At 45.2% G+C, this 25,609-nt stretch overlaps 1 protein-coding gene across 1 annotated transcript; it reads left to right on the forward strand.

The window, feature by feature from the left end:
- Window positions 1-5,843: 5,843 nt before the first annotated feature.
- On the forward strand, window positions 5,844-21,805 carry LOC144276010 (ficolin-1-like). Its single transcript, XM_077835809.1, has 10 exons — window positions 5,844-5,925; window positions 7,751-7,864; window positions 8,592-8,645; window positions 9,840-9,875; window positions 10,730-10,774; window positions 11,638-11,673; window positions 12,504-12,631; window positions 13,631-13,760; window positions 14,368-14,502; window positions 21,558-21,805. Exons 1-10 carry the CDS (start codon window positions 5,844-5,846, stop codon window positions 21,803-21,805), a joined length of 1,008 nt encoding a protein of 335 aa, XP_077691935.1.
- Window positions 21,806-25,609: the final 3,804 nt, after the last annotated feature.

A 25,609-nucleotide genomic window follows, 5' to 3' on the forward strand; every position in this document is an offset into this window, starting at 1 on the left:
GCAGCTCCCATTGTCTGGGAATAGGGAACCACGGCCAAAGGGAGCTGCGGGGGCGGTGCCTGAGGATGGGGGCAGGGCTCTGAGCCACCCGCCCTCTCCCCCCCACCCCGGAAGGAGCCAAGTCTGGACATGCTGGTGGCTTCTGGGAAGCTGCCTTAGCCCCTCTGCACACGGCTGCCCAGGAGCTTCCTGAGGTAAGGGGGTTAGGGGACTCTGCGCGCTGCCCCCTCTGTGCTCTGCTCCCAGAAGCAGCCAGTATGTCCCTGTGACCCCTGGGGGGGGGCCTCCATGCACTACCCCTGCCTGCAGACACCACCACCATTGTGCTGCAATTCCTGGCCAATGGAAGCTGCGGAACTGCATTCCGGCAGCGCGTGGAGACCCTGGGGCCACAGGGACATGCTGGCCACTTCTGGGAGTGGCACTGGGCAAGGGCAGGCAGGGACTATATCCTCCAATCCCATCCACACTGGCCAGAGGATATGCATCTGCTGTGTCAACTTCATGGGTGGAAGAGCAAGTGGACTCTTAAAGGTCTCTGGGGCACTGCACTTCCCTGGTGTACATGGAGTTCCCACCAGGGCAGGGCTCCATGCTGCCCTCCTGCCTGTACAGGAGAACTGAGCTCATAGACTCAAAGCAACAAATACTACAGGTCTGATTTTTTTTTCTGTGATCAGGAGAAAAAGGTGATCCTGGGAGAACTGGATTGAAAGTTGAGAGTCCCTGGATAAGTGTGTGAATAACTGGGGACCACAAGCCACTCACCTATTGATATCATGCCAAGGCAAGTGTAAATGTTTAAAGGGAAAATGCTTGAAGCTGCATTTTTTGTGCAGTGGGCTATGCTGTTTATCCAGGTCTCATACTTTCTATTTTCCACGGTGCTTCCAGCATGTTAAAAACAACACTCCCCAAAAGTTTCAGAGTAGCAGCCGTGTTAGTCTGTATCTGCAAAAAGAAAAGGAGGACTTGTGGCACCTTAGAGACTAACAAATTTATTTGAGCATAAGCTTTCATGAGCTACAGCTCACTTCATCGGCGTGTCTCTCTAATTTTACACTATTCATTTGCCTGGCACTTTTTTAAAGTAGCAAATCAGCCTGAGGCATCATAACATGTAGGAGGTCATGCGGGGCAGTATCAAAAGCCTAACTAAAGTCAAGATATACCACATCTAACACTTCCCCCTTATCCTCAAGTCTTATTACCCTGTCAAAGAAAGCTATTAGGTTGGCATGACATGATTTGTTCTTGACAAATCCATGCTGACTGTTACTTATCACCTTATTATCTCCTCTGTATTCGCAAATTGATTGTTTAAATGTTTTCTCCGTTATCTTTATGGGAACTGAAGTTAAACTGAATGGTCTGTAATTCCTGGGTTGGCCTTATTTCCCGTTTTATAGATGGGCATCTAAGTCAGTTTTGACTTTCGGGATCACAACTGAGGTACAGAGTCTTGTTTTCAGCTTCCTGCCAAACAGTCTCTCTGCAGGTGACAGTCCATGATTCATTGGTGCTGCTCTATAGTTCAGTATAGTCAAGTATGGCTCTGTTCCCGTGGCAGTGGCCTTTTCCAAAAGCCATTTAACAATTTTCACACCATTCTCCAGAAGACCGTTGGATTGAGGATACGTGGGACTCAACGTTCCATGCTTAATCCCATCAAACTGTGGAACATTATCAGACAAAAGAACTGCCCTTGGGTCCCCATCTGACTGTGACCTGAGATCAGACATGGCGACTTGCTGAAATTAAGCATGTTAGTCAGCAGAGGAAAAAAAACTAATTAGGATTCCTGCAGTAATGGCGAGTGAACAGGGAAGAGCCCAGCGATGAATCCCCGTCCTGCAGTGGGGCACGGGAAATGTGGCATACAGAAGACCCAATCCCTGGTGCCGTTCTTGGGTACTGAAGTACTTCTGATCAAGGCACAGCCTTTGGGCGGTGTGAGGCTGGTAGTGGCCCCAGCGTGCCGGGACCGGGTCTTCTTGGAGTCAGGTTCCTGGGGAACGCAGCCCAAATCAGGTGGTAAATTCCATCTAAGGCTAATTACTGTCACGAGACCGATAGTCAACAAGTACCATAAGGGACAGTTGAAAAGAACTTTGAAGATAGAGTTCAAGAAGGCGTGAAACCATGAAGAGGTAAATGGGTGGGATCCACGCAGTCTCCCTGGAAGATTAAACCTGGCGGGTTCAGTCAGCCAGCCCAGGACGACAGATTCCCATCACCCCCTGTCCAAGGGGTGTCAGAAGGGGACTGCAGCTTGGACGGCTCTGGCCCCCATAGGCACATTTCCACCTAGTTGGTGCGCCACGACCGGCTCTGGGTTGGCTGGGAAGGCCTGGCAGGCAGGTGGCTCGCTGCTTCCTGGCAGGGAATGTTACAGCCCCCAGGCAGCAGCTCTTGCCTCACCCCAGGGCCGAGAGAGATAACCACCGCCGCACCTTCGCCCATGCCACCCAGCCCCTCCCTCACAAAGGGTGTGGTAGAGAGGCCTTGAGGGGGACGGGTCCCCCCCTACTCCCAGCGCGACTCTCAACTGGTTCTTGAGGATCATTGCTTCAATGCTGGTGACACTGGCTTCAGTGAGGATGGTGCTGCATAGATTTGGCTGCCCTCCAAAATGTATCAAGTTACCAAGTCTTCTGTGTGATCAGATGTCTGCCACCATTCTCTCTAATGGCCTGGAGTCTGACCCTTTCGTTATCAAAACTGGGTTTAAGCAAGGATGTGTTATTGTGCCAACTCCATTCTCTATCTGTTTAGCAGTCATTTTGGAACTTGTTAAAGACAGCCTGCCCAATGGACTCGCACTCAATATTGAGAAGACTAAAGTGCTCCATCACCCTGCTTCAGGCCTTGCACATGACTCACCACAAATTGCCATTGAGGGTCAGATTCTGGAGACAGTCGAGCACTTCTGCTACCTCGGTAGCCAACTTTCTCAAAATGCAAAAATCGACAGTGAGATCCAGCACAGGATAAAGGGTGCAAGTGCTTCCTTTGGGAAATTGCTCCACGGGTTTTCATGGACCGTGACCTTCAGCAGGACACCAAGATCATGGTCTATAAGACAGTAGTTATTCCTACACTCTTTTATGGATGCAAAACCAGGGTAACCTATCGACAGCACCTCAGGAGTCTGGTGGGGTCCCACCAACGATGCCTCTGGCATATCCTTTGCATCAAGTGGGAAGATCACGGCATTAACACGAGCATCCTCACTGAAGCCAAAGAAAATAACAATCCACCATCAAAACATAGCTTTTAACAGCATAGGTAAATAAATCCATGCCAATTTCATACCATGCTCTTTGTTCATTGTGCTAAAACATAGGATCTTTTTTCTGTTTAGTTGGTATTTTTGACATGTTTCACACATTTTAGCAGTTTTCTCTGTCATTGTTCATTTGTGGCCAACACAGTCTCTCTTTGCTCTGTATTTACATTTTGCCATACCCAAGTACCCTTCCTGTATAGTAGTCAGCAAGTCAGCTTGTAACATCTACTCTCCTACTTCCTCTAAGCTACATGCCATCAATAACAGATAGTTCTGCTTTAAACTGTAAATAGGGACATGGTATGGAATGTCCTGGCCACCCTGTACTAATAGCCTTAATACCCTCTGTAAAGTCCCATCATTAGCTGTAGCCTCAGCAAATTCTTTCCACTTCCTGTCTGAGGCTGGACAATTCTTTTTTGATCGGTCTGACATGCACTATGTCTGACTCCACCTCTGTTTCTATTACAGTTTTATCAAATGTTCTGGACAATGTGTCCCTTACGTCCTCACCCACGTGCACTCTTTGAATCAGCCCAAGGGCTGGGCACGTTTTAAAATCCAATGTACGTGCTTTATTCCTTTTCACGATCTCAAAATCCAACAATTCTGTTTGATCTTTTACTGTCACTGCTAGTACACATGTACCTGTAGTAGGAAGGAGTTCCCCCATTATAAGCTTTCAGTTTGACCAGTTTGCTCACCATGTTCCCTGAGTTTTTTCCAACCTTTTGACACTAATACCCGAAACAACATTTACCTGGCATCAGTGCACAATTTGTAGGTTATAAGAGTCCCATTAGTGTCTAAGGAAATTGTCCATTCGTTTCTTCCTTCCTCTTCAGATACAGCTCCTAGATAGAACTCCTGAGCTGTTGTCTGTGCTCCCTGCCTGGATCACTTGCGTTAGCACACAGGCTTCGCTTCCTCTTCCGCAGTTGCTGAACTTGGTTGCAGACTTTGGCACAATTATTGTATTTCTTACAAATATTGCAGCACTTACCAAAAGCTGGGCATTGTTGAGGTCATTTTTTGGCCACATCTTGAGCAATCTTTGAAGTTTTTACAAATTCTTGTGCTTTGCATTTTTCATGCATCTCTGTTGTTTGTTTTGTACTGACTGACTGCTTGCCAGTTTTTTGTCTCTCATGTCACTCTATCCAGTGTGGCAGTCTGTTCTGTTTTCCTTCTAATATTTTTATGCTGTTGAATGATTTCTGCTGCCTGACACAGTCTTACGGCTTTATCCAAAGTGAGTTCCATATAGTCCAATAGTCTCTTTTACAGCTTTGGATCTCTGATTCCAATTACAAACAACAATACCACAGTGGGAAGTGTCATCCCGCTTCCCCAGTGCAAAGAGAGGAAATATCTGTTGCACACAGCCAGAACAGCAGCTGCCTTCTTGCTGTACAGACTGGAACCATGCAAACACACATGCACATAAAGAAATGAACCTTGGCAGTGATCTGCCATCTGGAGCGTCTGCCGTGCAGCAGTCACTGAAAAATCACATGGACATGTAGAAAAATGCAGCAGTGGTATATTAGCAGATATGGCCTGGGCATGCATCATTATTATTTATTAGTTCTATGACACAGGCACACATAACACTGCAAAAATTGGGACAATAATTATTTTCTCTCATCCTTCATTTGCCTTGGCTGCTTAGATCATAAGGTCTTTGGGCAGAGATGGCTGGAAGTTGAAGCTAGACACATTCAGACTGGAAATAAGGTGTAAATATTTAACAGCGAGCGTGATTAACCACTGGAGCTATTTTCCAAGCTATTTCCTATTGTGCTAGATTCTCCATCACTGACCATTTTAGAATTGAGACTGGGTGTTTTTCTAAAAGCTCTGCCCTAGGAATTATTTTGGGGAAGTTCTGTGACCTGTGTTCTACAGAAGATCAGACGAGATGATCACAATGGTCACTTCTAGTCTTGGAACCGATCCCTCCAGGACTGGCTTCTACTGCGGGTTTGCACAGCACTCAGCACGGGGGGGTCCAATCTGACACGAGGCCTCCTGTGCCTACTGTCACACACATAATAGTAATAGAGCAGTTGGCGAGTAAATCCACCCAATCCTGCTCTCCTTGTTCTCCCAAAGGTTCCCACTGAAGCCAACAGGGGGCTTCGACGGGATGGAGAAAGTCAGTTTTGGCTCATTATTTGGCACCTTATTTTACTATTTCAGAAGACACATTGACAGGAATCAACTTCGTGAGGAAAGATTCAGACTGGCTCCGTTCAACAATCATTATTTGCTGTGTGGGGGAAGCAACGGCTGCTAGTCCAGTATTCAACATGTCCTATCGGGCCATTTAATCAGCTCCAGTTGTGACCGCTGCAGCATAAAAATCTCAGTGGAAACTGCTGGAATGTGGAGAGTGGGAAGGAGGTGCTGAGATACCTGAGGCAGAGAGCTTTATTTGCTCTAGGCTCTATTGTTATTGCATATAAAAGGCTTAAAGGGACTGAAATACTAAAGGAGAGGAGAGGTGGTGAGAAGACAAGCGGAGCTGCCGTTGCAGAGACCAGCACTAGCGATGGGGAGAGCTGCCCAGAAAACTCTCCTCTCTTTACTCTGTTTAGGAGCAACGGTTTGTCTGGCTCAGGACACCTGCCCAGGTGAGTGAAAGACGATTTAATCCTCTTTCCAACATCATTTCACACTGTGGCTCTTGCCAACCTGGACCCTGGAGAACTGGGAACTGTTCAGGAATATCCATTCTCCTACATGTCCATAAAGTGCTTTGCTTCTTCATGGTGCTTTTTAAATAATAAAATGAACAGCTTCCTTGTACAAAATTCCTTTGTCGAAATTAATCTATACTGCAGAAGTGCACAGTACAGACTTGAGGCATTCAGAAGTCGGACATAGTTTTTGCAAATCATGTTATGAAAAGGTTGTCTTTTGTCTTCATTGAGATTCTTCAAAATTTGACTTGACCTCTTCTCCCTCATGCTCATTTACTATCTTCTAACCTCTCCGCGTTGCTGCTGGAATCTCTCTGTCTAAAGCTTCCATCTCCTTTGCATATTGGGGCCAAAGCCTTTCTAATCTGGTGACTGACCGACCCACACAGGCAGATGAGCTAAATTCTGGAAAATAAAATCTCAATCTTCAAAGCTCAGAGTGAGCCTGTGATTTCAGATCCCTCTGCTTTATAAAATTCACCTTTACCAAATTAAGATGAAATTTATAAAATCGCAGCTGTTGTGTACATATCACTGAAAATCCACTATACAACTCTTTCCATGTCAACACATTCATTTCTTTGCTTTGGGTTGAGAATCTAGCAGTATTTGAAGGTTTATTTTAGTTCATCATGAAATCCTGTGATCCTAATGCAAGATTTAGTCAAATCTGTGGAGACCTCATTCAGGCAAATGGTCTCCACTTTGAAGGAAATGGGTGGTTTGCTAAACAAGGATTGAATACAGGCTCCGCCATCTTATGCATAAATTAATGTATTATTTCAGAGCAGTACTGCCTTCACGGTTCATCTCCTTACGTTCATGATCATTTTGAAAATCATTTACTATGTACAATTTATGCCCAAATGTTCCAGATTAGGAGGTAGAGTTCCTATATAACAGGTAATATTGCCCATGTCCACATTTTGTTTACCTCAAAATTTTTCACAACAACAGAGCTCAATGGAGTTGACCGGTATGTCCCTATTTTTCTCCACTGATGTCCCTATAAATAATTTCAAATCTCACAATGTGTATAATATAGAGAGGGGACTGTTAGGTTAAAAACATATTTAGTTCTTTAAAATATATTACCTGAGCTTGTAAGAACAACTGTTTTTTACTTTTTATTTTACTTTTGCACAATTTCTTCACTGAATGGCAGCTATTTGTTTTTCCTCTGCATTTCATTCCACTTTTCATAGAATCATGAAATATCAGGGTTGGAAGGGACCTCAGGAGATCATCTAGTCCAACCCCCTGCTCATACCATGACTAGTCCCCAACCAAATTATCCCAGCCATGGCTTTGTCAAGCCTGACCTTAAAAACCTCTAAGGAAGGAGATTCCACCGCCTCCCTAGGTAACCCATTCCAGTGCTTTTGTTTCTCTGTAGGTAATTTCCTTGAAAGATTCTCATGAACTGACACAATGCTGCAATGGTCAGGTTGCAAACATTGCAGAGGGATGTGTACATCAAAACTAAGTCTGAGGTTATTTCTTTTAAATACAAATATTTAATAACTTCTTTTTAACTTTTGTTTTCACTATAACTTAAAACAAAGACTAATAGTAATAACCCCCAACTTTTAATATTAGGGCATTGTCTCTGAAATGCATAATGCTAATAGAGAAAGGAAAATCAAGGAACTATCTAGGCTTTCATTTGCTGAGTTTATCCCTCTGGATTTCTGCAGAATGTTTCAGATTGTGAGAGGCTAACCATCATTGATTATGGATTCATTTCTTTCCCCAGAGGTGACCATAGTAGGTCTCAACAGTACCGATAATCTCTCCATTCTCCAAGGTAGCCCCGGAATTCCAGGGGCCACAGGGCCCAGAGGAGACCAAGGAAATGCAGGAATGAGAGGTACATTCCCAGGCACTGAATGGGAATCAGACATGGCTGGTGCTGATGTAAATGGGAATTACTTTTATAATATGCTCAGACATTGGAGATTCCCCTCAACCCTGATATGAGGAAATTCACATGGCATCTCCCATATCCTATGGCAAGGGATTGGAGCTTCAGAATAACCAAGCTCTGAAATATTGTCCATTCCCTTTGGGGTGTCAGATTGGCAACCAAGTCCTCTGGTTCTTTCCTCATCTCTGTCACTGGCTCGCTGTGTGACCTTAGTCAAGTCACTCTCTTTAAACCTCAGTTTTCTCCTCTGTATAATAGTGATAACGGTCCTTTACCTCCCAGAGGTTATCTGAGGCACATTTCACTGATCTCTCCAAAGCGCTCTGAGAATTTTGGATGAGAGGGGCTAGGGAAGAGGAAATCATGATTATTATCATGAGCCAGGACATTTTTAAGGGTAGCATGTATAAAATGGTTGTTTACCAGCTTTGGCTCTCACCTAACAGCAAGATGTGCTTGTCCCTTTGACTTCAATGTGCCTCCATGTAAGAGTCCATGCTAGGGGATCCTGATGTGAGATCAGGGACTCAGCGAGCCAGATGCAGATACAGGATTTGAATTTTGACACAAATGGGTTATTGTAATTCCAGGTTGGGGTGGTAGGTGGGAATTATGTGCTAAGTATTTACGCTGCCCTGGAAAACATTCAGTCAGTTTTCTGTGTTTGCAGGAGAACGGGGACCTCCGGGGATCCCCGGAAAGGTGGGAAAAACTGGCCCAAAAGGTAAAGTAACAAAGGGCAGAGAACTGTGTTTTCCTATAGGTGACCTAAGAATAGGAAATACGTTTTTAATCAAATATCAATTAGACCTAGTGTGGTGTTTAGAAGTTGCTTATAATTATTAGAATTGGGAGCACTGGCTGTTGGGAGCCTGAAAGAACAGGAAACAGGAAGGAGGGGGAAGGAGTTGAGAGGCTGGGAGAGAGTTACTGAGGGTGCAACAGCAGCTTGGTAAAGAGGTTTCCACTTTGAAAATAAAGTCCTGTTGAAGCTTGTTAGTACCTTGCCTGGTTGATACAACATTTTGGCAACGAAGATGGATCTTCTGCCTCTGAACCCACCTGCACCCTTTCTGCAAAGCCCAGGTGAGCCTCCAATTGCTTTTACTACCTGGATCCATATGTTTGAGGCTTATCTGCTTGCAATCAGTGCTACAGAGATTTCTGAAGTAAGAAAGCGTGCTCTGCTAATCCACTGCCTTGGAGCAGAAGGGCAGCATATATTTTACACCTTTCCCCTTGCAGTTGATAAAGATGAGACAGCACTCACTGAATTAAAGAATTTTTTTGGTGCCAAAAGTGAATGTAGTCGGTAATTTCTACAGATTTTGCCAGCGTGAGTGGAAACAAGGGGAAACTATAATGCAGTATATTGCTTCCCTGAGGAGTCTGATTGTAATTTGTGACTTTGGGAATATGGCAGATGAGATGATTAGAGACCAGCTCATTGAGAAAACAACCATGCTTCGTGTAAGAGAACGCTTACTTCTAGAACCACAGCTTACACTAGAAAAAGCAATAACCATTGCTACTCAGATTGAGTCAGCTACAGCTGAAGCCAAAATAATGAGCATGGATACAGGAGCCACAGTCCAGGCTGTGACTCCTTTGTGGAAAAGTTCCCTACCACTGCAGACACACAATTGCAAGAGGAAAACTAATGAAAAACCGCCACATCAGCAAATTCAAAATACAGTAAAAGCATGCTTGCTTGTTAGTACCTTGCCTGGTTGATACAACACCTTGTTATAAAACATCAATTCCTATAATATGTGGGCTCCAAAACCACCATAACTTCTCTTCACTCTATATTTGACAATAAAGGGTTTATTATTGCAACAGAACTTCAGTTCTGATCCAGTGTCAAGATCTCGCTATCTCTGATCAGTCTTTGCTCTCTTATTTTTTGTTCAATCAGGAGAAAGAGGTCCTGCTGGCCGCCCTGGAGCGAAAGGTGAGAGACCTCAGATGATTCTTCTCACTGCAGAGCAGGGCACTTTCTGGTGCTATTCACGGTGATAGAGGAATTGGGAGCAACAATCCCTCCATTGTACAATTTTTCCTTTCAGCTCCTTGCCAGACAAAAAAGATGAAATGAAATTGGTTCCGGTTAGACAAAAATGTCCCCTTTTTGTTTTTGTTTAATAGCCAAATGACAAAACACAGCGTTGTTCCAAAATGAAGAGTTGGAACATTTCAAAATTGTGAATAAAATTTCACCCAGCTCTAATTATAATGTCATGACGTCCTATGCAGTCACAGGAGATAGATCTCAACTGCAGTGTAGACGTAGCCTAAGCCTATTTCATTTCAGCCAATGCAGAAGACAAGATAAGATAAATGCAGTTCTGCCAACCCCAAATCTTTGAAAAACTAAAGTTAGGTTCATCAAAAATCCGGAGACTGGTTTTAGAATCATGAGATTTTGTAAAAATAATAAATCTGGTGTTCTTTTTATTTGCCTTCTGCTTTTTGAGTATTTAGGGGGCACATTTTGAAGCTTTTGCCGTAGCTTTGAGGGCTAGAAACTTACTTTTTCTTTAAGACCAAAGGACCTGAGGAGCTGGGGCTTTAAGGAAAACAATAATTATCATGAGACTCATGACCAAATCCTGAGAGTTGGCAACATACATCACTTAAGTCCCACAAAACGCCAACTTTAACAGATCATGCGGAGTATAGCTGGTACATAGGCCTTGAACTAGCCCCTCCACACAATGAAACCGAAGTGATTGCTTTAGTGAGATGGTGAATTATGGAGGTGACCTCCAGGTAAAACAAGGATTTTATTCTGAGTTCTTTTTTTAGGAGATAAAGGAGCCCCGGGAGCTACAGGAATCCCTGGAACACTTGGTGAGACCCTCTGCACTCTCCTTTATACTGAACACATCATTTCAGTTCTATTTTTGCAGCACTAAAAATTAAGAGTCTGAAGAAGCTTGTTTCTTAAATAGTTACCATGTCCACAATATCAAGCTCACTGATCCTCCAGTGAGATTTGGGCTCTATAAAGAGAGAAATAGCTATGCCTACAAAAACACGTGGTCATCCATGTGTTGTAACGTCTGGAACAACACTAGCCAAATGACCTTTGGTATGAGAGAGAACAGCTGAAATGTAAGTGAAATCTGTAGATCTGGAGGTGTATCCTAGAGAAGGTTACTTTCCCCTACCCCTCCTTATATTTCCCACATACCAGGAGTATGGAGTATGAATCACAAGAAATTGATCCTATTTATATGTCCAGTTAAAGGAACGACCCTTTTTCTACGAGTACTTTATTTAACTGTTATTGTCCCGTTGTCGCTTGGAATTTTTTTAAAAAGAATATTGAGTCAAATTCACAGCTAGCGTAAGCGCATGCAACTCCCTTGACTTTGTGGGCATTGCTTCTAGTTACTGACCAGCAATTAATTTAGTCTATTAAGGACCAATTCTTAGCCCTGCAAGTAGGAGCCTCATGAGAGGGTTACAAAATAGTGTTGGTACATAATGAGAGCAGTCTTGATGGTTCAGGCTGGAAGGCTGAGATCAGAGACATTTGTGGATCCATTAGCACTTGGATTTTCACAGTTAAAAACCTGTCTAGTGCATTTTCAAGATAACGAGTACTTTGCTAACCCAGCTGTACCTGTTGGCCAATTACATAGTTTAAAAGACAGTAGAATATTTTCTGGTTCCATTTCACTTTCTATTGTGTTTCTTTTCATGACTAGAAGAGGAAGTGCTCGATTACATGCAGTGTCAGAAAGGTGAGAGTTTCTTATGACCACTGAATGTCATCTCATTTCATCCAGCAACCCAAACATGAAAACCCATGAGAGACAGACAATTTGCAAAAAAATACATATGTGATTTACCCCATTTGCTGTTCTTAAACTATAAGTAAAGAGACTTTGATCTTTTGAAATGAAGGTGTTTTGCTGTTAGCAATTGGCCAGTGAATCTTTTGTGGAAATACATTTCAGCCGACAGATTCACTTGCAAACTGATGTGAGTATTCCTGTGAGAATCTGATATTTTTTCAGGGTGAGTTCTGACCCAAGTCACGTGATAACCTGAAGCCCTTCTGGCTCACAGACAGATTACAAAATGCTGCATGGGAACTTGTAGTACAAACCTTTGGTCACATTTCAATTTCCATGACTTTTCAAGACCTTTGAGCCAATCCACTGTTCAGGTTGAGCTGTTCTCACCCAGAACAGATCGGGTTGGGCTAGTGATTGCGTCTTTTCCTCTTGCAAACAAAGTTAATACAAACCAGACTGGCACACTGGAGTCCAAATCAATTGTTTTGCTAACTACAGAGAGCATGAAAAGCCTCTCTAGGTACGTTTGCTGCTGCTGTGGTAGGTTTCCAAAGATAGAACACAAAGGGAACACAAACTATTTAAAGGGATACTACCCAATTCCCAAACACTAACAGTGGGGAGGGGAGAAGATGGTGGCTCAAAGAATATTTTCTAGTTACCTGATTCTGCAATTGATCTGGCCCTCAGTGCAATGTAAAGCAGCCCATGAATCCCTGCTCCAAGGAGAATTACTCAACCAATTTACATATTTCAATTCCTCTTTCCACCAGGAGCAAAGAACTGCAAGGAGCTGTTAGCTAGAGGGTACACCCTGAGCGGCCGGTACAACATCTACCCGCATGACTGTAAAGCCATGACCGTGCTGTGTGACATGGACACAGATGGTGGAGGATGGATTGTAAGAGCAGCGCATAATGAAGCTCATTGGATGTTTTTTCTTGAACAACAAACAGTTTACTGTCCCAAGAATGGGAGGTGGTCCTTAACCAGTGGGTTGCAGCTAGGAGAAAAGCATGAGGACAGAAGGTCCTAAGCTGTTAGCTCCTCATGGTTAGCTGAAATAAAAACACAGACACTTCCTGAGCCCTTCTAATCCTCCCTAGTCCTTGGTTGTGGAGATAACTTGGTTGTGAACACAATGGGTTCCATGGAGGAAACCCGGAGCTTTAGAGTCTAAAAGACCCCGTCTGAGGGGACATTTGTCACTGCTCTGACACTAGGTGTCCCTTTTCCTGGCTATTCTCTGCCCAGCTCTCAGAGCCTCCTCAATAGCTGCCCAGACTCCGGAACCAGAATTCCTTCTTCCTTCCCCTTCTGGTGCATCAGCTGCTCTGTCACTCAAGCAGCCTCTGAGTATGAGTGGAGAGAGTGTTCTAGGGAGCTGAGGAGATGAGGGGTTTGAACCCTGTATACTCATCACATTTAAACCTTCCAATTTATTATTATGCTTATTTATATCCCAGTCGTGCCTAGAGTATCCGATGAAGATCAGGGTCCCATTGCACTGAGTGCTGAACACACATACTGAGAGACAGCCCCCATCCTTTGCAACTCACAGTCTCCATAAACAAGGCAGACAAAGGGCTGGACAGAAAGCAGAGGTGATGTGACTTGCTCGAGTGGCACAACTGTGTATAGAACCCAGGAGTCCTGATTGCCAGTCCAGTGCTGTAGATTTCGGACCATGTGATCCTTTAACCTAGTGCTGTTGCTGCCAAGATTTAATAGGATCCTCTGAGACAAGCCTCCCTCTGCGATAGTCACCTGAGCTGAAATAGACCTGACCACGTTAAATCTCATCCAATGATTTACAGTCTCAGAGTTTCTGGTCTTCTGCTCTAGTAGAATGGAAAACAATGTGGGATTTCCCAGCTGAGAACCTCCTGTTTCCCTGCAGGTGTTCCAGAGACGGGTGGATGGCTCTGTGGATTTTTATCGTGACTGGTATTCATACAAAAGAGGTTTTGGCAGCCGGCTGTCAGAATTCTGGCTTGGGAATGACAATATCCACCTGCTGACATCCATTAGTAAAGACATCACTGATTCATTCTTTTCCTTATCGCAACCTTCTCCACCAAGTTTTGTTCCCACACTTTAGCCACGGACACAGGGTATAGAGCTGTACTAATCGGTAGAGGTAACACTTCCGCTGCAGACACCCCTTCCTGTTCCTTACAGCCCAGTCCTGCCACACAGAGCTACTGAAGCCAATAATGCTGTGGTAGATGGGCTGGATCCAGTCACGATTCCTGGAGCAGCATTTTGTCCTCGGGTGGTTCGCCCACAGTACAGCAATAAGGGATGCTACAGCCTGGATGAGGTCATCGATTCTGAACTACCTTCGCAAAGCATAACATGGAGCAGGTTTTTAATAGGGAGGTCAGGTTGGTGGATGGAAATTGAATTGATAAAGGTCAATAGGAAGATATTGCCTTGATACAAGAATCAGTGGGTGGAATTCTGTGATGTGTGTGATGCAGGCAATTCAAACTAGATGATCATAATGGTCCCAACATAATGGGGACTGATTTGTGTGTAGAGCCTTTAGGGGCTTGTGCAATAGAAACAATCAATAACAGTAATAAACACGAATGGAATGTGCTGAACATTTTGCTTTCAAATTGTTTTCTAAAGGTCGCAATGTGCTTCGCATCGATTTCAGAGATTTTGATGACAACTATGAATTTGCTACATTCTCATCATTCAGAATTACAGGGGAGACTGAGAAATACACGCTGATTGTTGGACCCTTTGTGAATGGCACTGCAGGTAGGTTCTGAGCTCATCCTTTACCCTTTGTGGCAGATGGAAAAATGTAAAGCAAAACATGCAGAATAGTCAATGGCAGAAGCAAAAGGCAAGGTAATCTGTGGAGGTCATGTCTGTCAGGAAACATCAGTTATTCTCCTGCTGAACTATTAGAGGAGAAACACACGGTCTAGTGACAACAGAACATACAGTATAGTATGGATATCCTGCCTAGTGAAGGACTGATCACAGAATAACAAGCAGAGGTAGGCACAGCTACTGCTGGTTGCTTTCCTAAATTAGATCTTAATGCCCCATAGAAATATCTGAATTGAACTACGTACATCAGAACATAAGAATGGCCATACTGTATCAGACTAAAGGTCCATCCAGCCCACTATCCTGGCTACGGACAGTGGCCAATGCCAGGTGCCCCAGAGAGAGTGAACCTAACAGGTAATGATCAAATGATCTCTCTCCTGCCATCCGTCTCCACCCTCTGACAAACAGAGGCACCATTGCTTACCCATCCTGGCAAATAGCTATTAATGGATTTAACCTCTATGAACTTATCTAGTTCTCTTTTAAACCCTGTTATAGTCCTAGCCTTCACAACCTCCTCAGGCAAGGAGTTCCACAGGTTGACTGTGCGCTGTGTGAAGAAGAACTTCCTTTTATTTGTTTTAAACCTGCTCTCCATTAATTTCATTTGGTGGCCCCTAGTTCTTATATTATGGGAACAAGTAAATAACTTTTCCTTATTCACTTTCTCCACACCACTCATGATTTTATATACCTCTGTCATATCCCCCTTTAATCTCCTCTTTTCCAAGCTGAAAAGTCCTAGCCTCTTTAATCTCTCCTTATATGGGACCTGTTCCAAACCCCTAATCATTTTAGGTGCCCTTCTCTGAACCTTTTCTAATGCCAGTATATCTTGTTTGAGATGAGGAGACCACATCTCTACGCAGTATTCAAGATGTGGGAATACCATGGCTTTATATAAGGGCAATAAGATATTCTCCGTCTTATTCTCTGTCCCTTTTTTAATGATTCCTAACATCCCGTTTGCTTTTTTGACTGCCGCTGCACACTGTGTGGACGTCTTCAGATGACTGTCCACGATGACTCCAAGATCTCTTTCCTGATTACCTGCAGCTAAATTAGCCCCCATCATATTGTATGTATAGTTGGGGGTTATTTTTTCCAAGGTGCATTACGTTACATTTATCTACATTAAATTTCCTTTGCCATTTTGTTGCCCAATCACTTAGTTTTGTGAGATCTTTTTGAAGTTGTGGCACCTTAGAGACTAACCAATTTATTTGAGCATAAGCTTTTGTGAGCTACAGCTCACTTCATCGGATGAGCTGTAGCTCATGAAAGCTCATGCTCAAATAAATTGGTTAGTCTCTAAGGTGCCACAAGTACTCCTTTTCTTTTTGCAAATACAGACTAACACAGCTGTTACTCTGAAACCTTTTTGAAGTTCTTCACAGTCTGCTTTGGTCTTAACGATCTTGAGCAGTTTAGTATCATCTGCAAACTTTGCCACCTCACTGTTTACCCCTTTCTCCAGATCATTTATGAATAAGCTGAATAGGATTGGTTCTAGGACTGAACCTTGGGGCACACCACTAGTTACCTCTCTCCATTCTGAAAATTTACCATATATTCCTACCCTTTGTTCCCTGTCTTTTAACCAGTTCTCAGTCCATGAAAGGATCTTCCCTCTTATCCAATGACAACATAATTTACTTAAGAGTCTTTGGTGAGCAACCTTGTCAAAGGCTTTCTGGAAATCTAAATACACTATGTCCACTAGATCCCCATTGTCCACGTGTTTGTGACCCCTTCAAAGAACTCTAGTAGATTAGTAAGACATGATTTCCCTCTACAGAAACCATGTTGACTTTTGCCCAACAATTTATGTTCTTCTATGTGTCTGACAATATTATTCTTTCCTATTGTTTCAACTAATTTGCCCAGTACAGACGTTAGACTTACCGGTCTGTAATTTCCGGGATCACCTCTAGAGCCCTTTTTAAATATTGGTGTTACATTAGCTATCTTCCAGTCATTGGGTACAGAACCTGATTTAAAGGCCAAGTTACAAACCATAGTTAATAGTTTCACAATTTCACATTTGAGTTCTTTCGGAACTCTTGGGTGAATGCCATCTGGTCCCGGTGATTTGTTACTGTAAAGTTTTATCAATTAATTCTGAAACCTCCTATAGTGACACTTCGAACAAAGTAGGCACAGCACTTGTTCTCCGCTACAGGAGTAGATGAGAGGCAGATCAATTGATAGTCTCTGGGCAAAGAAAAAAAGGATAATAAATAAAAGCGACCTTTTGTATGGGTGTACTATAGTAATGGGGGACTTTAACTACCCAGACATTTGTTGGAAAAGGAATAAAGAAAAACACAAAAGTTCTTGGAATGTATTGCGGACTCCGTTTTGTAGAGGAAGTAACCGGGAGGGCTGGGGGGCAGGAAGGCGGGAACCAGCCATTTTAGACTTAATTCTGACCAACAGGGAGGAAATGGTAGCAAATCTGGAGGTGGAAGACAATTTGGGTGAAAGTGTTCATGAAATCACAGATGTCTTTATTCTAAGGAAAGGAAGGAGTGGAAACATGGACAAAGTGCGAAGGAGAAGTACAAAAGAGTAGCATACCCATGTAGGGACAAAATCAGAAAGATTAAGGCACAAAATAAGTTACACCTAGGAAGGAAAAGAAAAAGCCATAAGAAGAGGTTCTTAACATATATTAGCAGCAAGAGAAAGATGAAAGAACATGTAGTTCCTCAACTTAGCAGGAATGGAGAGGTAATAACTGAGGACATCAAGAAGGCGGAGGTGTTTCATGACTAGTGTGTTTCAATCTTCACTAAAAAGGTTACTGGTAATGACATACTTAACACACTATTAACAACAAGGGGGAAGGAATGCAAGCCCAAATACGGGGGAAAGGTTAAACAATATTTAGATAAGTTAGATGTATTCAAGTCAGGAGGGCCTGGCTAAACTCATGCTAAGGGACTAAAAGAGCTAGCTGAAACAATCTCAGAACCATGAATAATTTTCTGGAGAACTCCTGCAGGATGTGTCAGTGTCCCAGAGCACTGGAGAAGGGCAAACATAGTACCTATATTTAAGAGGAGGAACAAACGGGACCCAGGGAATTGTAGGCCACTCAGCCTAACTTTGATACCTGGAAAGACACTCACTCAAATTATTAAACAATCAGTTTGTAAACACCTAGAGGACAATTGGATTAATTAGCAATAACCACCATGGATTTCTCATGAACAAATCATATCAAACCAACCTAATTTCCTTCTTTGACAGGGTTATTGGCTTAATGGATAAGGGGAAAGCAGTAGACATGATATATTTTGATTTTAGTAAGACTTTTGACAAAATCCCACCTGGCATTCTCGATAAAGAAATGAGGGAAATGCAGTCTGGAAGAAATTACCATAAAATGGGTGCATCACTGGTTGAAAGACTACTCAAAGAGTAGTTATCAATGGTTTGCTGTCAAACTGGGAGGTTCTAATGGGGTTTTGCAGCGGTCAGTCCTGGGTCCAGTAGAAGTCAATATTTTCATTAATGAGTTGGATAATTAATTAATTAATGAGTTGGAGAATATGCTTATAAAATTTGCAGATGGCACCAAGCTGGGAGGGGTTACAAGCACTTTGGAGGACAGAAAAATTAAAAAAGTCGTGGCGAACGGGGGAAGTCCCGGATGACTGGAAAAAGGCTAATGTAGTGCCAATCTTTAAAAAAGGGAAGAAGGAGGATCCTGGGAACTACAGGCCAGTCAGCCTCACTTCAGTCCCCGGAAAAATCATGAAGCAGGTCCTCAAAGAATCAATCCTGAAGCACTTACATGACAGGAAAGTGATCAGGAACAGTCAGCATGGATTCACCAAGGGATGGTCATGCCTGACTAATCTAATCGCCTTCTATGATGAGATTACTGGTTCTGTGGATGAAGGGAAAGCAGTGGATGTATTGTATCTTGACTTTAGCAAAGCTTTTCACACGGTGTCCCACAGTATTCTTGTCAGCAACTTAAGGAAGTATGGGCTGGATGAATGCACCATAAGGAGGGTAGAAAGTTGGCTAGATTGTCGGGCTCAACGGGTAGTGATCAATGGCTCCATGTCTAGTTGGCAGCCAGTGTCAAGTGGAGTGCCCCAGGGGTCGGTCCTGGGGCTGGTTTTGTTCAATATCTTCATAAATGATCTGGAGGATGGTGTAGATTGCACTCTCAGCAAATTTGCGGATGATACTAAACTGGGAGGAGTGGTAGATACGCTGGAGGGCAGGGATAGGATACAGAGGGACCTAGACAAATTGGAGGATTGGGCCAAAAGAAATCTGATGAGGTTCAATAAGGATAAGTGCAGGGTCCTGCACTTAGGACAGAAGAATCCAATGCACCGCTACAGACTAGGGACCGAATGGCTAGGCAGCAGTTCTGCAGAAAAGGACCTAGGGGTGACAGTGGACGAGAAGCTGGATATGAGCCAGCAGTGTGCCCTTGTTGCCAAGAAGGCCAATGGCATTTTGGGATGTATATGTAGGGGCATAGCAAGCAGATCGAGGGACGTGATCGTCCCCCTCTATTCGACATTGGTGAGGCCTCATCTGGAGTACTGTGTCCAGTTTTGGGCCCCACACTACAAGAAGGATGTGGATAATTTGGAAAACGTCGAATAGAGGGGAATGATCACGTTCCTTGATCTGCTCGCAGTGCCCCTACTTATACATCCCAAAATGCCATTGGCCTTCTTGGCAACAAGGGCACACTGTTGACTCATATCCAGCTTCTCCTCCACTGTAACCCCTAGGTCCTTTTCTGCAGAACTGCTGCCTAGCCATTCGGTCCCTAGTCTGTAGCGGTGCATTGGATTCTTCTGTCCTAAGTGCAGGACTCTGCACTTGTCCTTGTTGAACCTCATCAGATTTCTTTTGGCCCAATCCTCCAATTTGTCTAGGGCCCTCTGTATCCTATCCCTACCCTCCAGCGTATCTACCTCTCCTCCCAGTTTAGTGTCATCTGCAAACTTGCTGAGGGTGCAATCCACACCATCCTCCAAATCATTTATGAAGATATTGAACAAAACCGGCCTCAGGACCGACCCTTGGGGCACTCCACTTGACACTGGCTGCCAACTAGACATGGAGCCATTGATCACTACCCGTTGAGCCCGACAATCTAGCCAGCTTTCTACCCACCTTATAGTGCATTCATCCAGCCCATACTTCTTTAACTTGCTGGCAAGAATACTGTGGGAGACTGTGTGAAAAGCTTTGCTAAAGTCAAGGAACAACATGTCCACTGCTTTCCCCTCACCCACAGAGCCAGTTATCTCATCATAGAAGGCAATTAGATAAGTCAGGCATGACTTGCCCTTGGTGAATCCATGCTGACCGTTCCTGATCACTTTCCTCTCCTCTAAGTGCTACAGAATTGATTCCTTGAGGACCTGCTCCATGATTTTTCCAGGGAAGTTAAGCTCTGGAATAGGCTTCCAACAGAGGTTGTGAAATCCACATCACTGGAAGTTTTAAAGAACACATTGGGCAAACACTTCTCAGGCACGGTCCAGATTTACTTGGTGCTGCCTCAGCCGAGGGGGTTGGACTAGATGACTTCTCAAGGTCCCTTCCAGCCCGACATTTCTATGATTCTGTGAATCTATGATCCTGAATCCTCAGCAGGCTCCGGGTTATGCTGTTAGTGTTAGGACCATATTGGGCTCACATTATACCATCACAATGGTGTAAACTGATTTCAGGACACCCAAGGACCGAGCACATTGACTGCAATGAGTTATTCCGGATTTATAGTGGTGTAACTGAGCTCAGACTATCATTTTTTGGCATCCTTTCATATACGAAAGATGGTGGGAATTGCAGCCTCTGATGTCTCATGTGACTGAATGGTCCTATCCAAGATTTGCATGATCTTTGACAGTTGCTGCAAATATATCTATATTGGTTGGGAGCTGCTTGCTTCCTGTGGGCTCTTTTCTCTTCAAGCTGTAGGAGATAGCTCCTGTCCCGGACTTTGATTCTCTGATGGAGCCGATGGCACCACTTGTTACGATCACTTGCCAGGATTTCCCATTGGTCAGGGTCAATGCCAAATTCCTTCATATCTCGCTTGCATGTGTCTTTTTGTGAAGCTTGGGACATCCTGTTGTTCTTGTTCCCTCTAAGAGCTCCCCATATCGCTTCTCCTTGGGTATGCGTCCGTCTTCCAACCTACTCAGATGGCCCAGCCACTGCAGTCATCTTCACTTGAGCAGGGCTGTCACAGTTGGAGATTTGCCCTTCAAATTTGCCCAACACACATGAGAGTGCTGAGGACGCAAGCTTGGCACACTAGCATTTTGGTCTTGCTGGTAAGCTTTGAGTTGTTCCATGCTCTTTTAGTTAGTCTGCTAAAGGTGGTGGCAGCCTTTCCAATGCAAACATTTAGTTCTTCATCCAGTGAGAGGTTGGTACTCACTGTAGAACCTAAATCGCTGAACCTTTTGGACTACTTCTAGCTGGTTGGCATTTAAGGCGATTGAAGGATCTTGTGGAACCCTCTGTTGTAATACAACCGTTTTCTTGATGCTGATGGTTAGAGCAAATGCCTGACAGGTACTTGAAAGGAGGTCCATGAATTCTTGTAATAGATCTTCATCATGGGCTATGAGGGCAGCATAATCAGCTAATAGATGTTCCCTGATCAGCACCTTTTTGACTTTGGTCTTTGAGTTAAGTCATGACAAGTTGAAGAGTTTCCTATCCAATCCTGTGTGGAGATACACTGCGAATATGGCCTGGTGAAAAATGTTCCTTACTGAAAATAGAACTGCAATCTCTCTCCTGACCCCAGGGAGATTTCTGCTGCCTGGAAAGGGAGAAATTTGGTAACCCCACTGCAGAACCACCAGGCTGGGCTGTGGGAACTGAACTGTAAAAAGTTAGCAAGAAGAGAATATCTCACCCACCTTGTCTCTGTAAAAACATGTAATAAATAAACCCAATTGTTTCCACAGGGGATTCTTTAATGGAGCACAACGGCATGATGTTTTCAACCTACGACCATGACAACGACGTGTCATCATTGAACTGTGCTGAAGCCTTTAAAGGGGCCTGGTGGTACAAGGATTGTCATGCATCCAACCTGAATGGATTATACCTGAAAGGAGCCCATGAAAGCTATGCTAATGGGGTGAACTGGAAGTCATCCAAAGGGCACAACTTCTCCTACAAGATGACAGAGATGAAAATCAGGCCCGCGTAGCCAATCAGGGAGGCACTTGTAATAATTATACTGAGCTCTTATATAGCAGTTATAGGCCTGTCATAATAAACATTAATCTGAAGATGACACTAAAGATCTTTTCTTTATGCACCAGCCACGAGGGGGCAGACATCATCATAGACACTTACCAGGCGCAGTGCACTAGGACTAGAGCAGGTAAAAAAGATAAAAATAGTTTTGTGGGGAAAAAATTGAATTTTTCAGTTGTTTTCATTTCAAAAGATTCTAAATTAACCCATTTTTGCTTTTGGCTTTTGTGCATTAAAAAAGTATGATATTTTTCCTGCCAAACAAAACATTACAACCACATCAGTGATATTTCATGAAAATTTTCATGTTTTTTCAAAGGCTGTTCGTCCACAGAAAAGCTCATAATTCGAGAAATGTCAGCCAGGTCTGTCTATGTTATGTCTCCTCTCCTGCATGGCTCTGCTGTCTCTTGATTCCATTACCAGAAGCACCACCACAGCTCCTACCACTGCCATGCAATTCTTCCTGTGGTGTTTGGGACTCATTATCCTCAGATGCTGCGTCTGCCTCTGGAGAACCTTCCCCTCTGTCAATAAAGCAAGGGCTGCTCAATGAGTTCCACGTCTCAGATTTGTTTGTACACACAAGACAGTTCAATAGCATTAAAGCCCAAATGTGCCAGGCCCTGCGTTGTGAACATTGTGGGCAGAGCATGCCCTGGGCAGAAGGGGACATTATTTGCCTGGCTACCCTGGGGAGTGCAAGAGAGGGGAGCTACCTCTGCCAGCAGCGTTGCAGCTGCAGAAGGGTCATGTCGAAATAGAGTGAGGGTGGAAATAGAAGAGCACTGAGACGATCTCAGGCTAAACCTGCACTAGAAAGTCCCATCGCCCAGCCCATGCCGCCTTGTGAGGCAGAACAGGCCATAATCTCCCCTCTTTATGCTGGTATTATGCCCAGCGGAAGATTTAACAATTTAACAGCAAATGCTGACTGGACCCCTAGTCCCACCCCCTCCCCCCATCTCCCTCTCCCTGTGCCAGGGGCAGAGGAAGAAAAAGAAGGGCCTCGGTGCAGGCTTTTATTGTGGACCCCATGTGCAATCACAAGTCCCACATTCTCTCTTCCCTCACCCCCCACAGCCCCCATCCCTGCTTCTGCACCTCCTGCTCTGCTCCCCTGCCCATCCCAACGCCCCACCCAGGTCCATGCCCTGCACCAGAGCTGCTGCTGCTAGAGCCATCAGCACGGCTCCTGCCAAAGCCAGACCTGCTACCGCGGGAGTCAGCGCCGCAAACCACAGCTGCTGCTGCCAGCGGAGCTGGAGTCAGAGCCCTAGCAGGCAGCGGGGGGAGACAGGGGGGGCCTCCAACCAAAATGGAGGCTCTGCCTTTGCCAGTCCCATTCATCAGACTTCACGGCAGAGCCACCCTTTTGGAGTCCATTCCCCCCAAATTCAAATGTGGACCGTGGGGCTCAGGGCACGGCTCTTCCTCGGGGTTCCAGCAGGCCCCCAACAACAGCAGCGGCCTGTGCTGGGCAGACGTTGTACAGCCAAGAAGCCCTGAGCCTGCCCCAGCTATTCATCTGCCCCTGTCGTCTACCTTCTCCCGCTCGATTCCTGACCCCACCTTCACAAGCACCCGACGCAGTCACCATGGCAGGGGGCCCCTTGGCTGCCTCAGGGCTCCTGCCATTGCACGGGTTGCACGTGTCTAACCCCATCCCTGGCCGTCAGCCCCAATTCTTATAGGGCTCCCAGGCACAGACGACTCCTGCTCCTCCCCCATACTGAGGGGGCACAATCTAAAGGGGAGGGCACGTGACCACCCCACGTATCTCCCAAACCACTCCCCACTTTCCTATGCCCCGGCTTTCCCCACCTCATATTATCTCCAGGGCCTGGGGGGAGGCTCTGTCCTTCTCCTATGGTGCCTCCCCCCCCCACAGGCATGATCAGTCACTGTCTCCGGCAGCCGGGCCAGGTGGAGAGCGGGATGGAGCCACGTCTCACGCCGGCTGGAACCGGCCACTCCAGGTCTCTGTTCCACGCAGCACAGCGGCTGCCTGAGAGAGCTGGGCTGGGGAGCGGGCAGCAGCGGTGGGTTGCCCCCTGCCTGGGCCCTGCTGCCGGGGACAGGGGCCAAGCGTGCCGGCTGGGCAGGCGCAACAGGAGGACAGAGCCCCTCTCCCCGCCCCACAACTCAGCAGGCCAATCGGGGGAGGGGGGCACTTGGTCCCACATGAGCGCCCTACATATCGCCGCTGCTCCCAGGGGACCCATGGCCCCCTGCCCTGCAATGCCTTTGAAACTCCACCGCGTTTGAGCCTGCCCAGCACTGGCTGCTGCTAGGAGACGTTTCCTTTCCCGTCCTGCAGGGGCCACAGCCTCTGGGCATGCGCCAGTGCTGACCGAAGCGCTGCTGGGATGTGTTGTGTCTGTAGCCTGCTCAAGCAGTGGGACACTGAGAGGTGTGTGTCGGCCTGCTCCAGCCTCTCCCCGGCCCCACTCTAGCTTTGCTGATCTCTGCTAGATTCTGCATGGGAAAACCACATTTTTTTTTTTAAGGATTCCCCCCAGAATGAAGGATAAATTAAGCAGCACAAAAACCACACTTCGTTTAGGCCTACACTGCCAGCTTAGTTACTCTCATACTGGGTGGTGTCTGCAAATGAACGCCATAAATAAAAATACGGGTCTGATTTTAGAGCACGAAAAGAAAAAGCAATTTTTTTTTATTTCAAACTGCCTCTAAAAATCCTAAAAAGCATAAATTATCATTTTGTAAATGGCCTGATCAGTCCCTGGAGTCTTAACTAGAAATTTGTAGTGTCTTTCGGGATCACTACTGAGTTACAGAGTCTTGTTTTCAGTTTCCTGCCAAACAGGCTCTCTGCAGGTGACAGTCCATGATTCATTGGTGCTGCTCTACAGTTCAGTATAGTCAAATATGGATCTGTACCCATGGCAGTGGCCTCTTCCAAAAGCCATTTTAACATTTTCACACCATTCTCTTACAAGTACGTTGGATTGAGGATACCTGGAACTCAATGTTTCATGCCCAACCCCATACTTGCTAGCCAATTATTTAAATTCATTTCCATCAAACTGTGGAACATTATCAGACATGAAAACTGCCCCTTGGTCCCCATCCAGCTGTGACCTCAGATCAGACAAGGCGACTTGCTGAAATTAAGCATGTTAGTCAGCAGAGGAAAAAAAAAACTAATCAGGATTCCCAAAGTAATGGCAACTGAACGGGGAAGAGTCCAGCACTGAATTCCCGTCCTGCGGTGGGGCAAAGGAAATGTGGCATATAGAAGACCCTATCCCTGGTGCGGCTCTCGGGTATTCGAGTCCTTCTGATCAAGACACAGCCTGTGGGCAGTGTGAGGCCGGTAGTGGCCCCAGCATACCTGGACCGGGTCTTCTTGGAGTCGGGTTGCTTGGGAATGTAGCCCAAAGTAGGTGGTAACCTCCATCTATGGCTAATTACTGTCACGAGACCGTTAGTCAACAAGTACCACAAGGGAAAGTTGAAAAGAACTTTGAAGATAGAATTCAAGAGTGTGTGAAACCATTAAGAGGTAAACGGGTGGGATCCACACAGTCTGCCTGGAGGATTAAACCTGGTGGGTTTGGTAAGCCAGCCCAGGATGACAGATTGCCCTCACCCCCACTCCAGGCGGTGTCAGATGGGGACTGCTGCTTGGACGGCCCTGGCCCCCATTGGGCGCATTTCCACCGAGTTGGTGCGCCGCGACCAGCTCTGGGTAGGCTGGGAAGGCGGGCAGGTGGCTTGCTGCTTCATG

Source organism: Eretmochelys imbricata, chromosome 16, assembly GCF_965152235.1.
Source record: "Eretmochelys imbricata isolate rEreImb1 chromosome 16, rEreImb1.hap1, whole genome shotgun sequence".
Classification (NCBI taxonomy): domain Eukaryota; kingdom Metazoa; phylum Chordata; order Testudines; family Cheloniidae; genus Eretmochelys; species Eretmochelys imbricata.

Bases quoted from the DNA above. Each gene is read 5' to 3' on its own strand.
- LOC144276010 (XM_077835809.1), top strand. From the start codon at position 5,844: ATGGGGAGAGCTGCCCAGAAAACTCTCCTCTCTTTACTCTGTTTAGGA. The intron at 5,926-7,750 runs GTGAGTGAAAGA...TTCTTTCCCCAG, and splicing joins GGCTCAGGACACCTGCCCAG to AGGTGACCATAGTAGGTCTC. The intron at 14,503-21,557 runs GTAGGTTCTGAG...TTGTTTCCACAG, and splicing joins CTTTGTGAATGGCACTGCAG to GGGATTCTTTAATGGAGCAC.